General features: G+C 43.1%; 1 protein-coding gene across 1 annotated transcript in view; it reads right to left on the bottom strand.

Moving 5' to 3' along the window:
* Positions 1 to 17771, bottom strand: part of ABTB3 (ankyrin repeat and BTB domain containing 3) — a 287791-nt gene that overhangs the window by 84804 nt on the left and 185216 nt on the right. Inside the window, exon 3 of the mRNA XM_075008047.1 lies at positions 5515 to 5719. Coding sequence (XP_074864148.1) covers positions 5515 to 5719 — 205 coding nt within the window. The remainder of the gene's footprint in view (positions 1 to 5514; positions 5720 to 17771) is intronic.

Here is a 17771-nt window from a genome sequence, read left to right as displayed (position 1 = left end):
TAATTATGATGAGAACCATCTTTCGGTTGTCTATCTTTAATCCCTGGAACAAAGTAATGGTACAATTCGGCCAAAATAATCAGAAAGCACCTATGGGAGGAACAACAAAACAGCAGAGGTTTTATAAAGGCCAACTCACACCAACACAAATGTGATTAAATTACAAAGGGATAGATTCTGCCATCATCATTCTGCCACTGGTGTCCTTGCTCTCACGTGCAGAGCGTCAGCAAAAGGGTCTGAATCTCCAGTCTGTCCAAGCTCTGATTGGTTTGAGCTGAGTGGGAGCTGCACACAGATGACTGGGGCTCCCTGATTCAGACACCCCCAGAGTCAGCTCAAGTTAGGACTGCAGAGCAACACTCCCAATCTACACCAGTGTAGGACTGGGCATAGCGGAGCACCATTCCAGCAGGCCTCCTCCTTTCCCTTTCCCGTACCATCCAAGTCACACCCCAGAATGCCCCGAGTCACACCCCTTCTCTCCCTTATTACAGAGGTTCAGCACAAAGTTGCCTTACTGGACCAGAGAATCTTGCCTAAGCCCTTTGCACATTTTAAATCCCCCTTACGACCTGGTAGAAGAGTGACAGAACAAAAGGTCACAGGCAGAGTCATAGCACTGCCCAGCCTCTGTCCACTTGCTTGACATGAAAAGCCTGCTCTCCCCAATGACCCAGGCAAGTCCACTCCTTCCATGCAGAGGGCACAGACATCCTCTCTCTCCAGGATGGCCATGTAGGACCAGGCATGATCTATTCCTAAATAAACACAGCTAGAATGGACAGATGCATAAGGAAAGGAGCAGAATAGCCACCCATTGCTTTCCCTTATTATAGACAACATACATGATGATGATTATAATTACACATAAATTAAATACATGACTTTCTGTCGTTTGAAGGCCTTTCAAAAGAGACTTACTTCTAGGAGGGAACTGCCTGTATGAACCCCTATGCACTAGTCAAGTCCCACTTCAGCCCATGCTCAGAGTAGGACATGGGCAGTTTATTGGGTCGCTAGAGACTCTCTGGGTGTGGTTAATTTGATTCTAAATGAACTGACTTCCTTTGCCTTCAAATTGACCCTGGGTGCCTCAGGAGAGGGTAGAATTGTGTCCAGGGCGCACCATAACAGATATAGGCTTAACATGAAAAAAGGTGCAACTGAGAATGGGAAGCCATAAGGGGCACTTAGAGAGGAGATGTAAATTGTCAAGAGCCTAGGCATCACTAGAGAGAATAGGATGACCTAAGAGCGAAGGTGGAGGGAGGGGGAGAATTGTGTAGAGTAGAAACTTCTATAAAGCATTTGCATTGCATTCACACTAAAGGTATAATAAAGACAATTCCAGTAATACATATTTAAGCAGAATGCATAACTGGGCAAATGAACCACTCTGCATAGCATTTTTCTTTCTTTCTTTTGTTTTTTTTTTGCATCAAGACCATGATGACAAATTGTTGGTAGTACCAACCAACCAAGCAGCTGAATAATTGACCAAGTGTTGCCAATTCCTTTAAAACATTCAAGAAATCATGGAGTTGACTTTTGTAAGGCTGAAAGATAATAAATGTGGGTGTCCATTTATTTATCATCTGGGTTTTCAGCTCGCAGGACACACTTGAATCTCATTTTCCAGTTTTATTCTGCAAACACAAATACTAGATACTTGCTTTTTTGAAAAAATTAATAAGTGCTAAGATGCTCAGATATAATCCCAACTCTAAAAGTGGGGCTTTACGAAGAAACCCACCAAATATCAAGAGACTCCTAATGAAATTGTGAAAGTTGGCACCATTCTTGCTCCTTTAGTTATTATAACTTACTAAGATAAATATATAGCACTCATCTTCATTTATGTCATTAAAAAATAACAAAACATCGGTTGAGTACAGAGAAATACTACATAGATACAACGTGCCAGATTTATTCAAAGGTAAAATCTGATCCTGCATATCTAGACTGAAAGCTCTTTGGGGAAGGCACCATCCTTTTGGTATGTATTTGTGCAGCACTTTGCACAATAGGGCTGGTGTTACTTACTTAATAATAAGCAATAAAGACTACAAGCCAGATTCTTGGCTGCATGCAGCTTCTGCAGCAGGGGAGCAGAAAGAGCCATCAGGAAATTGGCTGCAGCTCCCTGAGCTCCTAGCAGTGCTGGGTCAGTGCCAATGCTTGTGTAGAGATGCCCAGTAGCGTCTCTAAACCGAGCAATCAACCAGCTTCCAAGAGGCCAGTCATAAGCTGAGCATGGCTACAGCACAATGCACCCTGGCCACATCATCTTCCAATGCCTCTCTGCACTCAGCCTGATTCTTCTGTTGGGATAGAGAGTGGCACTGACTCTGTGACAAGTATCAGAGGGGTAGCCATGTTTGTTTTTGCATATACAGACTATGAGAAGTCCTGTGGCACCTTATAGACTAACAGATGCATTGGAGCATAAGCTTTTGTGGGCAAAGACCAGCTCTGCCAGATGCATCTGACTTTGCAATGCATCTGATGGCTTTGTGACACCCAAAAACTCCACCATGCCAGGGAAATTTTCCTATGCCCAGATGTACTCAGCTTCTGGCTCCTTTGTACAACCAGAGTGGCAACAAAGGGGCCAGAGAAGGGCTTAGAAAATATAGCCCTCCATTTTCTTCTTTTTTTGTTTGCCTCCATAAAATCAATTGAACAGCATTAGAAGAAGAGAAAATTTGGAACCCAGATAAATGCAAGCATGAGGTTCAGAAATGTTAAATATAAAAATCTCATGTTGTAACAATCCCTTTCCCTCAGAAGTCATAAAAACACATAACGAAAACTGAACATTCTGGAGATAAGTTACCAGCCATAAAGAGTGACTCTACAATAAGGAATACTACTTGCATTCTTCAGTGGGACATCAAAAGGGAAGCTTTTCAAAGCACTAAATAGAAGTCAGCTTAACCAATCTCTTCACAAAATGCTTATATACATCTGGTACATTATATGGACAGAACACTCTTCAGTGCAAAATATTTAGGCATATGTTTTACTCTGTCTCACTTCCACTTGCATTTTCTGGTACTAACTAGTAAAACACATGTGATTAGGCAATAGAAGAAATCCCTGCTCTTTCCAAAATTAACCATGAGCTCCTGGCAACAACACAGAGTACTTACTTGGGCTCTAACCACAGCTGCTGAACAGGACTTACAAAGAAAGATAGTTTGCCAGAGTATTAAAAAAACAAGATTGCTTTGGGTTTTACATAATACATATTTGAGCTGCTACAAATTTAATATACAAAACAGACCATCTTAAAAGGGAAAGAAAACATGAAAACACATTTTAAAAGAGAAAAAATTGCAAATACTTCTTTACACTTAACATTGAGAAGTCCTTAGAAAATCCTGAAAATCCTGAAAAACTGGGGCCTGATCCTGTAGTTCTCACTCGTGTGAGTAGTGCCATGGAAGTCAATGGTATTCCTCCTTTCAGTAAGGGCTACTGATTCAGGCCTTTTTTTTAGTGGCAGGGAGATTCTTTAACTTTGCTTGTTATAATAGCTTTCCATAAATAATTGATAACCCTCCCCATTCAAAATGCATGATAGCGCCCTATCCTCCCAAACCCCCAGAATCGCAAGACTGGCTGAAAAATCCTGAGATTTCAAAAGTAATAAGAATGGAGTTCTTTTTAATTCACTTTTGATTTTTGAGAACCTGGGTTCATGTCTTCCATCTCTTCTCTACAACAATGATTCTTAGAATTTTACTTTTTCTTGGTACAGGTAGAACCTCTCTCATCCGGCAACCCTGGGACCTGACCGGTGTGGAATGAGAGAATATGTCAGACCATGGGAGATCAATATTGTCTAGCACCATTACCAACACTTCCATTACTTACTGGGCTCTTGGAAGACATTACAACTAAGTAACAACACTGAGAGCTAGGACTGATGGCTGTAAACAAACTTTATGAGACCACAGGAAATTTGGCCAAACCCATGATAGCTGGTCTAATTAAACTAATTAAATTATTTAACTAATTTCAACTAATTAAATCATGCCAGATTAAGGATGTTCATGGACGAGAGAATTCCAGATAAGAGAGGTTCAACATGTACTGGAAAAGAAAGTTTAGATTGTCATTCATGTCAGGAGCTGCGGATGTAAGAAAAACACCAAATATCTCAAGGCTCATAATAACAAACCAAAAGTTGGCAACACTGGTCCTTGTTTAAATTTTTTGCATAGTCAAGAAGAATGACCTAGGATTTCTCACTCCACCCCACAGTTTAGCCAAGAAAGTGTGGGTGAAATGACGGTTCTGCTAAAATCAGTGGGAGAACTCCCATAGACATCAGTAGGGTCAGAATTTCACCTTATACGATTTTCTATAAATGAATACAAAACAGTTTATCAGGCCAGTGTATCACATTCTTTCTTCTTTTTGGTCACATTTTCAAATTTTGTCTCCAGTATGCAAACTCCATATTTGATGTCCAAATCAAGTAAGCAGTTGTGCAAGTGGCTATGTGTGTATGCAAACCAGAGTTTCACCCATACATACTGTAGAATGCAATTGTGGAGGCCAGCTCAAAACTTTGCTTAACTGACATGATGACGAGCACAACAGAGGTTAAGAAGATGTTACTACTTTACACCTTCAGGCACTTTACAAACATTAGTTAATCCTCAAGTGACCCTTATGAGGTAGGCATAGATCAGAAAACTAAGGCGAGGCAGTTTCATCATTTGCCTAAAGCCACAAAAGGAATCAGAGCTGGGACTTACAACTCAGGACTTCCTGGTTCCTTCGCAACAGATAATTTTTATTTTTCTTCATTTCTGAGCTAGAGTTTAAAAATGTATTTCCTTCCCTCCACCTTCTTAGGACACTGAGCTGACATTCACCCCGTCATTCTCTTTCTACTTTTATTTTTTCTAGTTAGCATCAACAGGTATCTTAAAAAGCAATATGGCCAACATCTCCATCCTCCCAAAAATCATACATCACGTACCAGCTTGGAGAATGGAAGCCCCAAGGTTACTCCTGAATGTAAGTATGAGTCATGCCTGTGCAATCAGTATAGCAGTTGCAAAATACATTTAACAGCCTGTTCTTTACATGCAATATTCTGTTCACTCTCCAGCTTCCAAATTACAGTTGTCGAATCCCATTAATTTGTAGACAAACACATTTAAACCCAAACCTGTTAGGTTAGAAATAGAACCTCTAATTTTCCTTTCCAAAACACAGAGCAGCCAAGAGACAAAGAAAGAAAAAGGAAATCTCTACAAAACACACATCTGGAGTCAATCTGCTGTATGTAGCCACTGGGTGTCACTTTTGATATATACTGGGCCAGCCGTGGAGCACTTCATTGCAGAAAAAATTAATTTCAAGGTGAGCCTAACCAGACTAGACTACAGTGAAATATATTTTGCATAGCCTGTAATTATCAATTAGCCAGCAATACTGATGTATAATAAAACACTCTTACCAGTGTATTAAATACTGTAAATCAGACCTTACCTTTCAATCTGCAGAGTGACTTTTGAAGGCTCCACGTTAGGGTTTTCCCATTCCATCTGTGGACAATGCATAAAATAACAGAGAGTGTACAAAGCCTCGGGTTCCCAGTATAATGATCCCTGCTTGTTGTGCATTGGAGTGCCGTTGGCATGTTGCTTTGAGTTGAGTGGCTGGAGGTGATGCATCGCTCGAGACACCAGATCGCCTGTAAAGGAAAATTTTGATGACTACTAAAACTGTACTTTTTATTTCTCCTCTTCTCACTCAGTTTACTCTTCCCCAGGTTACTTGCAAACAGAATGATATGGCAAACTCTTTTTGACTTCCAGTTATATTATCATACATGAACAGAGAGCGATAGAACAGGCTCGTATTCGTTACTCATTTTCAACATCTTGTTAGTTGGACATTATCGTATTTTATCTGCTATGGAAGTTTACATAGCGTGGTGATGTATATGGGCTGCAGCCAAGTCCACAAGGGCCTGGGGAGAATTCTTCTGGGGAAGGCACTTCAGTTATCATAACCAACCCTATACCGATCCCTTTACATGTCCTGGTGCTGAGCACCTGGCTCAGGGCAGTCAAAGGCAAACCTGGAACCTGCCATAATCCCAGGGCTGTGTAAATTATTATGGGGGCTTTTAGGTCCCCAAAGCACGGCACAATTCCAATGGCACAAAGATCAGTTTAAACCTACCTTTGTCCCCACAGCCAAGGGCTGTGCCTTCATTAGCTACACACAGGCAACGTCTACACTAGAGAGTTTTGTTGATGAAACGAGGGTTTTGTTGACAAAACTCACAAAGTGGCTACACACAAAGGCTACGTCTACACTTAGAGAAAACTTTGGAATAGCCATGCTAATGGCCATTTCGAAGAATACTAATGAGGCACTGAAATGCATATTCAGCACTTCATTAGCATGCCACTAGCTACGGCACTTCAAAATTTTGAAAAGGACCCCCATCTGGACGAGCCGCACGGGAGCAAAAAGCAGCAATTTTGAAGTGCTGCAGCTGGCGGCATGCTAATGAGGCACTGACTATGCATTTCAGTGCTTCATTAGTATTCTTCGAAATAGCCATTAGCATGGCTATTTTGAAGTTTTCTGTAAGTGAAGACGCTGCCAAAATGTGTCTTGTTGACATTCGTTTGACAAAACTCAGCACTTCTACTGACAGCGTTCTGCCTCTCCGCGATGAGGAATAACACCTTGTCGACAAAAAAGTCCATGTAGACACTTTGGGCAGCCCTGTTGGCTGAGCTTCCAGTTGGCCATTCTGTTGAGAGAGCAGCCAGGCAGTCTGGCCGCTCTCTGTCAACAGAGCGGATCACTGCTTTTGTGTGTGGATGCGATCCGTTGACAGAGGTTTTGTTGGAAGATCTCTTCTGACAGTAACTCCTGTTGACAGATTGCTGTAGTGTAGACATAGCCACAGAGTAACACTGAAATCCAGACATTGTTGAGTGGATTCAGTGGTCACTATTTTCAGTGGAAAGTAGCAACCAAAAGGGACTCGGAACAGCATGAGTGTGTATGTTCAGGGAAATTCTGGCCACAGACACAAGAGCAAAAAGTCCTGCTTTGCAAACACACCACGTCATCTTTAAAACAGGTTTCCCACCATCACTGCAAAAGCAAAACAAAACCCAGAAAAACAACCTCCCAGACTCCCAGGCAATTTTAGATTCACATATTTTAAAACCAGCATTTGATCACCTCATTCTGGGTAAACCACCCTCCCTGACCATGAGCATCGACTTTATTGCTATATGGCATGTACTTCATCAAAAACATTTTTAAACATTCACTCTCCTACAGAGACTATGGAGCCCCATTCAGTGTATATTAAAAATTCAGGGACAGGTGTCCTCAACAATTTGAAAGCTGTTATTGCTACTGTTACTAAAAATGATAATATTATACACACAGCTTATGTCACACCCTAATAGAAAACACAGATTCTGAATCAGATGGCCTATTTTGGTATCATGCAAAGGAACCAGATGCATTCCAACATGCTGCTGTTGGCAAACAATACGTTCCAGTGCACAATGTTTGTTTTTCTTTTTACAGACAAATTGCACTCTCAGTTCCCGAGGGGTAACCCCCATGAACTTCAGTGGGAGTTGTGTCTGTGTAACAAGGCAGAGTTGGACCCCAAGGCTCTGACTGGCAACGGTTAAACTCTCATCAGAAATATTTAACAGAAATATAACGTGTACACCAGGACTACGCTTTAAAATATGTTAGCAAAATAGAATATAGTGGAGTAGAATCATTCGCGCAATTTAAGTGTCTTGAAAAAAATATGAAGTATCTCTTAAAACACTGGAATGATGTTAATTAAGTTTCACAACTCCCCTGTGAGGTATGTAGATTTTATTGTGTTTTTGAGTAGTGACCACTGAATTGAAGGCAACAAAACAGCTCTGCCTGCACCTATGTTTTCATACGCTCAGATTATTCTGGAAAGTCTTCTTTTGGAATGAAAAGTTTGAAAAATTGATCTCTGTTCAAGAGTTTGTTTTCTTTAAATAAAAGTCTGAGCAAAATTTCTTCTGTTGGTTTCAAGCTCTGTAGCAGAGAGGTCAAAAGCCAGTTTAGAAATTATTGCCATACTCTTTCCCCCATACAGGAGAGTCGAATAATTGCTGGACATTGAAACTTGTAAAGAAATACTCACTGAGATGTGAGAATATGATCAAGTGTGGGGGAAAAAATGGATACAAAGTTTACAGGCAAATTAAAAAAAGATCCTTTTTGAACATGTTCAGGGAGGAATCTATTAAGATTTTTGCAATACCCAGTGAAGTTTTGCCCTTTCTTATGACATTACAACACCACCTCTGTACAGCCTGACTGGTATACATACTGCTGCTGTGGCTGAGATAATTTGCACAAAGGAGGATATAAATGTTTCGCTGAAAATGCACAGTGCAATCCTCCAAAAAACACAGTCTTAAAACCAGAAACAGAAGAAAACTGCTGGCACAAAAAAGTTGCAGAGTCCATGATTTTAGGGTTTTGACAATTTTTGCTGCACTCTGCAATATTCCTCTGATTCAAAGCTTTCATTTAAAAAATAGATTATGTCTTTTCCCACTGTTACAAAATTGTCATGATAGGGACTAATGCTGGAGCATTTACATGCTCATGGGTCCCACTAATGCCAAGAGATATTGTACATGTGACAGATCTGCAGCATCAGGTCGACAGTGGAAAGAGATAGTAAGAGAGAGAAAGCCCTGCTAATATATATACTATCAAAACAAAAAAGCAGTCCAGTAGCTAGTCTTTAAAGTGCTACTGGACTGCTTTTTTGTTTTGATAGTGAAAAGAGATGTGCTTCTGAATGGATTATCCAGCCTTGCACAAAATTTATCTGCAGGCAAAGAGCAACAGCAGTAAAGTTGGGAATTCACCCCACCCTCATCTCCTTCATCTACAGGAAAAGCTTCAAAGTGGGAGGTCATTTTAAATGTCAACAATGTTATCAGGTGTCTATTTCTTTTTCCTCTTCAAAGCATTAAAAGCAAAAGCAAAACCAAGCAAAAACCCGGGTGAAAGCAAGGCAGCATTCAGGTTTAAGAATTAAATTCAGAACAACATCAGAAAAAAAGTGTTTAAGCCATATTCTGCCCTTGTGTAGGTCCCAAACCAGCAAAGCACGAAAAGCATGTCCTTAAGGATTTAATTAGTCCTATTAAAATGGATCAGGGCCTTATATATCTTGCAACTTCGCTAACTTTGAACAGGTGGAATGATAAATAAAGCAGGATAGAAGCTGGCTGAAGATACACACAGCAACAGCAATTCATCTGAGTTGCACAACCTGTACTTAAAGGCTGTATGTATTTTATGACATGGTCAGCACCAGAATATGCTGCATATTGAATGAGGGGAAAAAACAAATTAGAAGGTACAACAAAGGTACAACACAGGCACGTTCACGTTACTTTAGGTAACTTTAGTAACTTTAGGTGAAATTCTGGGTCTACTGAAGTCAGTGGCAAAACTCCTACTGATTTCAATGGGACCAGGATTTAGCCCTTAGGCTTTGGCAGTTCCTAACTTCCATTTTATACAACATATAAAATCACAACTTTGATGCTGAATTAATGTAGTGTTGTGCATTTAATTATAATTCAATTATATCAAGTGCATACTGGACTAGAACTTGTTCTTTCCTTTCCTATCTGATATATATTTGAGCACATTAATAATTAAGATACCGATCTGTCTATTGTGCAACTTAATTGACTGTCGCATGTAAAGCACTGAGCTCTTCAAATGGAAGGCAATAAGTAAATAAAAAAGTTTAGCAAGATGCAGTGCTGCCCAGTGGCTCGCGCAGTTCCCCAAGAGTCTGAAGCAAAGGGTTCTATGCCTGGCTCTGCCACACCCTTTGTATGAATAAGGCTGAGTCACATCACTTCTCTGTGCCACTGCTTTCCTACCCAATCACATCTACTTAGGTTACAAATTCTGCAGAGAGGAGACTGCTGATTACCATGTGCATGTCTATCACCTAGCACAACAGGGCCCCAATCCTGGTTGGAACATACTACTATTACTGCTTTATTATAAGGGCAATAAATAAGAAGTAACAATTTATTGGCATTCTATATAGCCCTTAGAGTGCCGCTTTCGGCGCCACTATGTTTTCTTCCTCTTCATGTTTTTCTTCCAGAAAAAGATTAATACATAAAATATAAGAGTTCAGTAATTTTAGGCCAGGGTCGTGGCCACTTGCTATGCACAAACAAGCCCACTAGCTTTCCCTGAAGTCCCGAGCAGTCCCTGCCGGCACAGATGTCTGTCCACACAAAGCCAGTTGCAGGATGGGACCTGTCATTCTGTTCCCAGTGGACAAGCTCACATGCCACTATCACAACTGGCTTACTTGGCAACCTTGAAGTCTCAGCAGAGCAGTCCAGGATTCCATGAGGCACAGAGTGAGAAACACTTTCTACTCCTCAACGTGCTCTTTGTGGGGGCTGCTCTACAGTACAAATTATATTGTAGTTGAACATGGTTGTGCAGAATTGATCTAGCTAACATGATGGCTACCCTGGCTTTACAGTTAAGAGTAGACCAGGGCAAATCACATGCATGACCGTGACAGTGGTCTTCATTCTTCACAGCTGTGTCAACCACAGTAATGATTTGGAATGCAGATTCTTCACTGTCAGAGTGGCACCAGCTTTTACAATTTTATCCTTCTCATGCTGACAGCTCCATCTCTTTCACTTGCAAACAATGGTTGTTTGAGTATCTCAGGTTCCATTTAGCAAAATAAATAAGTTTCCACTCTTATAATCGTTGAGAAAGGCTGGAAAAACACGACCCAGGTATAACCAAGAAATCACAGATTTTAAGCCAATCTCATGATTGTTAGGGGCCTGACTCATGGTCTGAACACTTGGCATTGGCAGTACCATCTGTGCGAGGGAAAGGCATACTGTAGTGTGATGGAGTTTGTCTTGCAGCTATCAGTGGTCTGCCCAGCCCAGGTAGATGGCATCATGAAAGATATACACTAGAAACATCATCTAGCTGTCCTGCACCAGTGTGGACTCAGGCTAACCACCCGAGCTCAGGTCCAAGAGATCAGGTACGCTTGAGAGCCCAAGCTGCTATACCAGCTATCATGTTCACACCATTATTTTCAATACTTTAGCTCAAAGCCAACTAACTTGGAGCAGACTACCTTGGCTGGGAGGCTTGCTCCCAGCCACAGCATAGACAAACCCTCTATGGCTAAAGCAGGCTTCAGTTTTCAGGGTTGTCCATCTGGCCCTTTTTATGAGCTCTAGATTCAAACATACACAATTTAAAAATGAAAATAGATTATGTACCATCACATGATAGGACACAGTCCTGCTTTAAGGCAATGTAGAATATTTAAGGAACATCATCACTAACTTTATTCCAGAGATCTGATGAGTCAGGAAGAGTAAAGCAGCTTCCATGTATAAATTAAAGATGTTGCATAATACAGTAGCAAACACAGCTGGAGCATCAACGAAGGGTCCTGTGGCACCTGATAGACTAACAGAAAAGTTCTGAGCATGAGCTTTCGTGAGCACAGACTCACTTCTGTGAGCTATCTATGAAGCTCTCAGGTAAAGCTCCTCTCTTTCCTTCCTTCTTTCTTTCTTTCTTTCTTAGCAAAGTTTATTTTATATCTCAAATATAAATATTTTACACTTGGCAAAGATAGTAATGGAAGAGGGAGCGAGAAAGAGGAAAACAAAAAAAAGAAAGAGGAAAAAGAAAAGCAGATCTCCTTAATCCCCATAAACTAGTATTTTCCAAATTTATTTGGTCACAGAATCCTTTTAAATGCAACAGAATTTTGTGGAACCCCATTCCCAGGCTTTATTCCCTTCGGCCTCCAACACCCCTTCCAGGCTTGGAGGACCACACAGCCCAGGAGTTAGTGCCCCTGATTCCCACCCACCTTAGCTCTCAGTGCAGCTCAAGTGCCTATTCCTGGTCTTCAGCCAGGAATCTTTGGCTTTTCATCCACCTCTGGGCCTTGGCCCTAAAGGGGATGTGGTAAGGGGACGGTGAAGCGGAGCGGTGTAGGCTGAGAGGGGGTGGCGGGATGGAGCGGAGCAGGCCGCTAGACCACTCTGGCTCCTGCTGCCACAGAGAGTAAAGGAGGGGGGACTTACCCCTGCTGCCACCTTGCACCAGGAACTCCCAGGTTGCAGTGCTCAGAGGAGAAGGTGAGAGTGCAGAGCAGAGGCAGGAAGGAGTGAGGCAGAGCAGGGCAAAGCTTTGGGGAAGTGATGGAGAGGTAAGGGGAGGGTGGAACAGAGGAGGGGGCTGGCGCCTGTGGATGGGAGTTGCCCTGGGCCAGGCCCTGCCCCTGGGGAACTTGGAAAAGGGACTGCACTAGGCCTTCCATGCTCTGAAGCCCTTTAGGGACAGCCCTGCATACATGTACACACAGAAATGCCAACCTGCTCCTTAACGCTCAGAAAGCAAGACTCCATTTACCCCCTTCCCTAACTCAGGAGGTCCAGGAACCCTTTCCATCTCCCTCCCCTATCATTATCGTGCCCCTGTGACATTATCTGATTAAAATATGACCACGTTCGTCATTGTTGCTACCACCGTTAGATAATCACAACAAACCTTGTACAAAGCGTATGAAGTAAGACGTTAATAGAAAAGTTACGGTTTGCTGAACACAATAATGCTATTTGTATGCATGTACCATTTTTGTATTTGAAATGATGAATAATATTGTATTTCAAATGTGTGCTCATGTGGTAACACCCACAAGGAATTTAACCAGCATATCATGAAGAGACTATTCAAGTTAAATGGTCCATCAAGATACACTCAACACACAAAGAACTGTGGAAGGTGCCTATCGACACCGGCTGGACTATCATGTGACCGTTCTAAATAGGGTATGGGGAACGGCCTCTGCTGTGACTACGTGAAGCACACATGTACATGTGACTTACCCGTGTGACTCCAAACCCCATCTTGTTACCTGTAGTTTTCCACAAACTAGAACAATGGGTTTCCCTTCACTTGGCAGAAGTTATAAAGGGCATTGTGGTTCTTTCCTGCTCAGACCTCTGGACTATGACATTTTGCTAATGGGAGAATTCTAACCAAGGGACTGAGAACCTTCCAATGATTTGGAAGCAATCAGAAACTTAACCAGCCAGCAGTTTATTCCATCATTGCTACAGGCATGAACCAAGAAGTTTACAGTTACTGCATATATTTGTTTCCTTTTGCCAATTGTAACTCTCACTTTTAATTCTTTCTTTTTTTATAAACCTTTAGATGTCAAATACTAAGAATTGGCAACAGCATAATTATTGGTCAGGACCTGAGTTACATATTGACCTCAGTAGGTGATGGGTCCTTTGGGATCAGAAGAACCCTTTTTAAAATGATATTGGTTTTAAATAGCCACTCATCACTAAGTCTAGTGTCTTGGTGTTGAATCTAGGACTGGACTACCTAAGGCTGCATTTCCGATTTCTCGTTAGCCAGTGTAGAGAGTATGGAGAGAGAGATGTTTACTTTTGTTGCTAGTTTGGTATATTTCACGAAAGACCCCCTTGGGGTTTGCCTGCCTGTTCTCTCGGCACCTTGTCCTGAATTTGGTATGCTCAGTTGTGGCCCATGGAGACCCGGGGACAGCTTCCTCTCCCGTTCTTCCAGACCCTCCTCTCTCCCTCTCCCAACCCAGTCTCCTGCCCCATTGTGGTCAGCTTGGCTTCAGACCTGCTGGAAGTATTGGAAGAAGCATCCATTTTGAGGAAGAGCAGAACAGGGGGATATGGATGAGGTGTCATTTCTCATGCACAAAAAACCCCCCACCTGATTGGAAGGGGGAACGTTTATACGAAGTGTTCAGTTGATATTTCAAACAGTGAAAAGTAAAAAGGAATTTAAAACTATGAAGTGCTTTAAAAGAAAAGGAAACAACAACAATAGGATGCCTGGCAAGTACTCTGCAGGAGGAAGGAGATTCCTGTTTATAATTGAGAGCATTCTTACCTGTCTTTTAAGGAAGAAAAATAACCAAAAATGTAACAGAAGCCATTAGAGGAAGTACTTAGATTCTGTACACTCTAGTCATATAATAAATTCAACAGCCATCCTGAGTCCCAGGTGTATTTTTCTTGCACCTCCTGCCTCTCAGTACTCTCATCCTATCCAGTATATAATCATCCCTTTTGTGAGCACCATTTGTTTCTCAGTACACCCGTTGCCACTTCAGCTGTTAGTTCCTGCTTCCACCTTGCTCTTTATATCACTGCCATCCCCAGCTACTCTCTTTCCACTGGACTTATCTTTAGGACAACCAACCATAGAAATCACGGGGACCAAAGACAACACGATCCCTACATTACCAGATTAAAAATGTGGATGCAAATCAGGCCATGAGATACCTCTTACCCCTTCTTGGGTTCTTGCTGCCAGGAGGGTGTTGGTGTTTCAGTAGGTTATTTCCTGTCTCCTGACCCCACTGATACAACTGGCCTGTCACCTGCAGAGCACCCAGAAAAATAAGGCCCCCCCATTGCTTTGCTTGGGGCTGGCCCTGCAACCCTACAGCGCAGTTGAAATCCTAGTCCCATGTCACTCTACATCAGGGTGGGCAACCTGTGGCCCGTGGGTTGCGTGTGGCCCACTGGGGCTCCACTTGTGGCCCGTTAGGACTCCACCTATAGCTCATTGCAGCTCCACCTGCAGCCCGCAGAACCCCTAGCTCCTCCCCTCCCCCATGCACCTCTCACGCGCTGGGGCCCTGCACATCCTTGCTCGTTCCCCTCCCTCCCAGCACCTTCAGAGGGCACAAATTGTTTGACTCCCACTCCATTTCCACTCCCCCCTCCCTTCCAAAGCTGGAATGTTGCGGATCAGCCATTCATGGCATTCCAGCTTGGGGAGGGATGGGGAGGAGCAGGGAAACACAGGGGTCCAGTGCCCTGGTGCAAGAGAGGTGTGGGAAAGAGAGGGATATACAGGGCTGCTGCAGCCCATTGAGATGAAGGAGGGCCACTCATGCAGCCCATTCACTCTTGGCAGTTGCCCATCCCTGCACTACATCCATAGGAGCATAGGGAAGGCAGGTGAGCACCTTAAGCTGCTCTGTTAGGTACTTTACCATCCTCAGCACAAGTTAATGCTTTAAATCCTGCTTAAGCCATCTTTCTTCCTTCCTTCCTTCCTTCCTTTACTTCCTTCCTTTACTTACTTACTTTACTTACTTAGCTGGTGATGCACAGTTTATGGAAACCTTTTCTAATAGCCCACATGGGGGAAGAAACATAGAAACACACTGAAATATATTGGATATATTTGCATATACAATAAACAGGGAACAAGTATGAATTATACCGTTACAAATAACCCAAGGGGTCTGGGTAACACATCTGAATAAAGCTGTGAAAGAGACGCTCCAGGGCTTTAATTAAACCACCAGAACACTTCACGTGCATTTAGCAAGGGCATGAGCCAAAGCAAGTGCTTCTATCCCCACTCCGCCTTTTATCCACCAGATAATCAGGAATCACTGTCCCCAGAACACAACGCAGACCAGAGCACTGCGATGAATGGGCAGGCAGAGGTCTTACCATGAAGATTTCTACGGCTCATGAGGATATTTGAGCCAGTGAGTGACAAGACACCAGCTCTGTACCTTGTGATCCCATTATGGCAGAACCCAAGTCATTTATTTTCAAGACTATGTGTGAATGAGAGAAGGGGCCCAGTTACAACCTGGATCTCCATTGTTGTGGGTACAGTTACCGTGGTGCAAATGACAGATTTTTCAGTTTGGTGGTCAAAATGAAAAGTACCCCCTACACACAACACCTGCCCCTCCCTAGGTTTTTTCAAACGGAGAGTGTTATTTCTTTTGTTTTCGAGTTTTCATAAAAAAATTTTAAAAAATTGTGGTCAAATTGAAAACAAACAAGTTTGAAAAGCCAAAGCCAAATTCTGAAAAATGTTTCTGCTACAGTCGAGGTATGAGAGAGAGCGAGCGAGAGAGTCTGTTTTTCCCACAATCACTGGGGTCAGGGGGGCGTGGCTGTCAGATTCTGTGCTGTGCTGTTGGGAGGCTCTGCACAAGAAGGAAGGACTTTGTACCTTTGGGATTCTGGGCCTCTGTGTCTCCTCTTCTCCTGGGCCCATAAGTAAGTATGGGACAGGGAGATATGGGGGGAAGGGGAGCCCCCCCCCAGCTCCATCAAGCCCCAGGGAGCCAGGAAGGAGGTGGCAGCTACTGGCTTTCCCCAAGCCCTGAAGAAGTGGCAGCCACTGGCGCTCTCCTGGAGCCCTGGGGAAGCAGCAGGGACGTAGCAGCCGCCCACGCTCCCCCAGCTTCCCCAAGGCTCAGGGAAGTGACCTACAGGCTCTGCGGAAGAGGTCAGTGGCGGGAGGGCCAAAATACGGGACCATTAGTCACTTTAAAAAATAAGTAGTGATGCCTTTTTGGTGTCCCAAATGCAGGACCGTCCCACACCTAATACGGGACTGATGGTCACCCGACCCATAAGCTGCCCCCCACAGCCGGTTTGCTCCTCTCCATTTCCCACTCCTCATCACTTGCCCTTATAGCCAGTAAAAAGTGATGGGACCAGGTCCCCATCGCACCTCACCCCACACTGTCACCCCTGCCACGGGCTTACTCCAGCTTATAATGCTTCCATACAGCTCAGAGTAGCTGAAGTGTGAAGTGCCTTAGCTGTGCTCTCCCCTCTAGATCTTAAACCATGAGCCTCTACTGCCCGAGGTCTTTCACAGCTCCAGCTTTCTTGCTATGGCTCATGCCTGAAGATTCAAAGGTTCCAAGTTGAACCCACCCTCCCAAGCTCGCCTCCAATTTCAGAGTAGCTGTGTGTTTGTTGGAAAATGACAAACTATGAAACATTCATGCAGTATTGTTGTAGCCACATTAAAGATACTAGAAACCAGAGAGACAAGGTGGGTATATCTTTATTGGAACAACTTCGACTGGTAAGGGAAACGAGCTTTTGAGCTATAGAATGATCTTCTTCCGGTCCAGGAGAGACAGTGGGGTGTCACTGCTAAATAAGAGGTGGAACAAATTGGTTTAGCAGAAGTGTTAGCACATTTTGCAAGGGTCCATGAAACAGTTAAAAGTTACTCTTCAGACTCAGGCACACTTTAGTCAGGTTTTCTTCACAACCCATTAACTGCCATTTAAAAAAAAATGAAATAAATTCTGCAAAATCTGATCTCACCAGCATCAACTCTGGCAGGGCCATGGTAGCAGAAGACATTTCCCAGGAAGAGCTGAGCCATCTCCCCAGCAGTAGAAATGGCACAGCACAGGATGAAGTGCACTGTCTTTGTAGGGAGGTCAACAGCAACCACAATTACTCTGTATCCCTGAGACCATGGCAGTTCTAAAGTGAAATTCATTGACAGACCAACACTGTGGAGATCTGGACAGAAGCTGGAGGAGACGTGTTTTCATCATGGGGGTTTAGGTGTTAGTGCAGAGGGCACTGAATGTCATGATAGAAGCTCAGACATCTAGCCACAATAAACTCCTCAATTCCAGTTCCAGCAACAGGCAATTTTTGGCATATTTCAGAAACCTGAAGTTTAGGTTGTCCCTCTGGAAAATAAACAGAGTCCCTGAGAAGGAGAAGGCCAATTGAAATAGGAACACTGAGTTGGTCATGTACCCCAGTTGTTCAGAGTCTGGTAATCTGGGTTGTGAACAAGTCATT

The sequence above is a fragment of the Carettochelys insculpta genome, chromosome 1, assembly GCF_033958435.1.
Source record: "Carettochelys insculpta isolate YL-2023 chromosome 1, ASM3395843v1, whole genome shotgun sequence".
Lineage (NCBI taxonomy): Eukaryota > Metazoa > Chordata > Testudines > Carettochelyidae > Carettochelys > Carettochelys insculpta.
The sequence above is the reverse complement of the archived record's forward strand: the minus strand, read 5'-3'. Positions and strand labels throughout refer to the sequence as shown.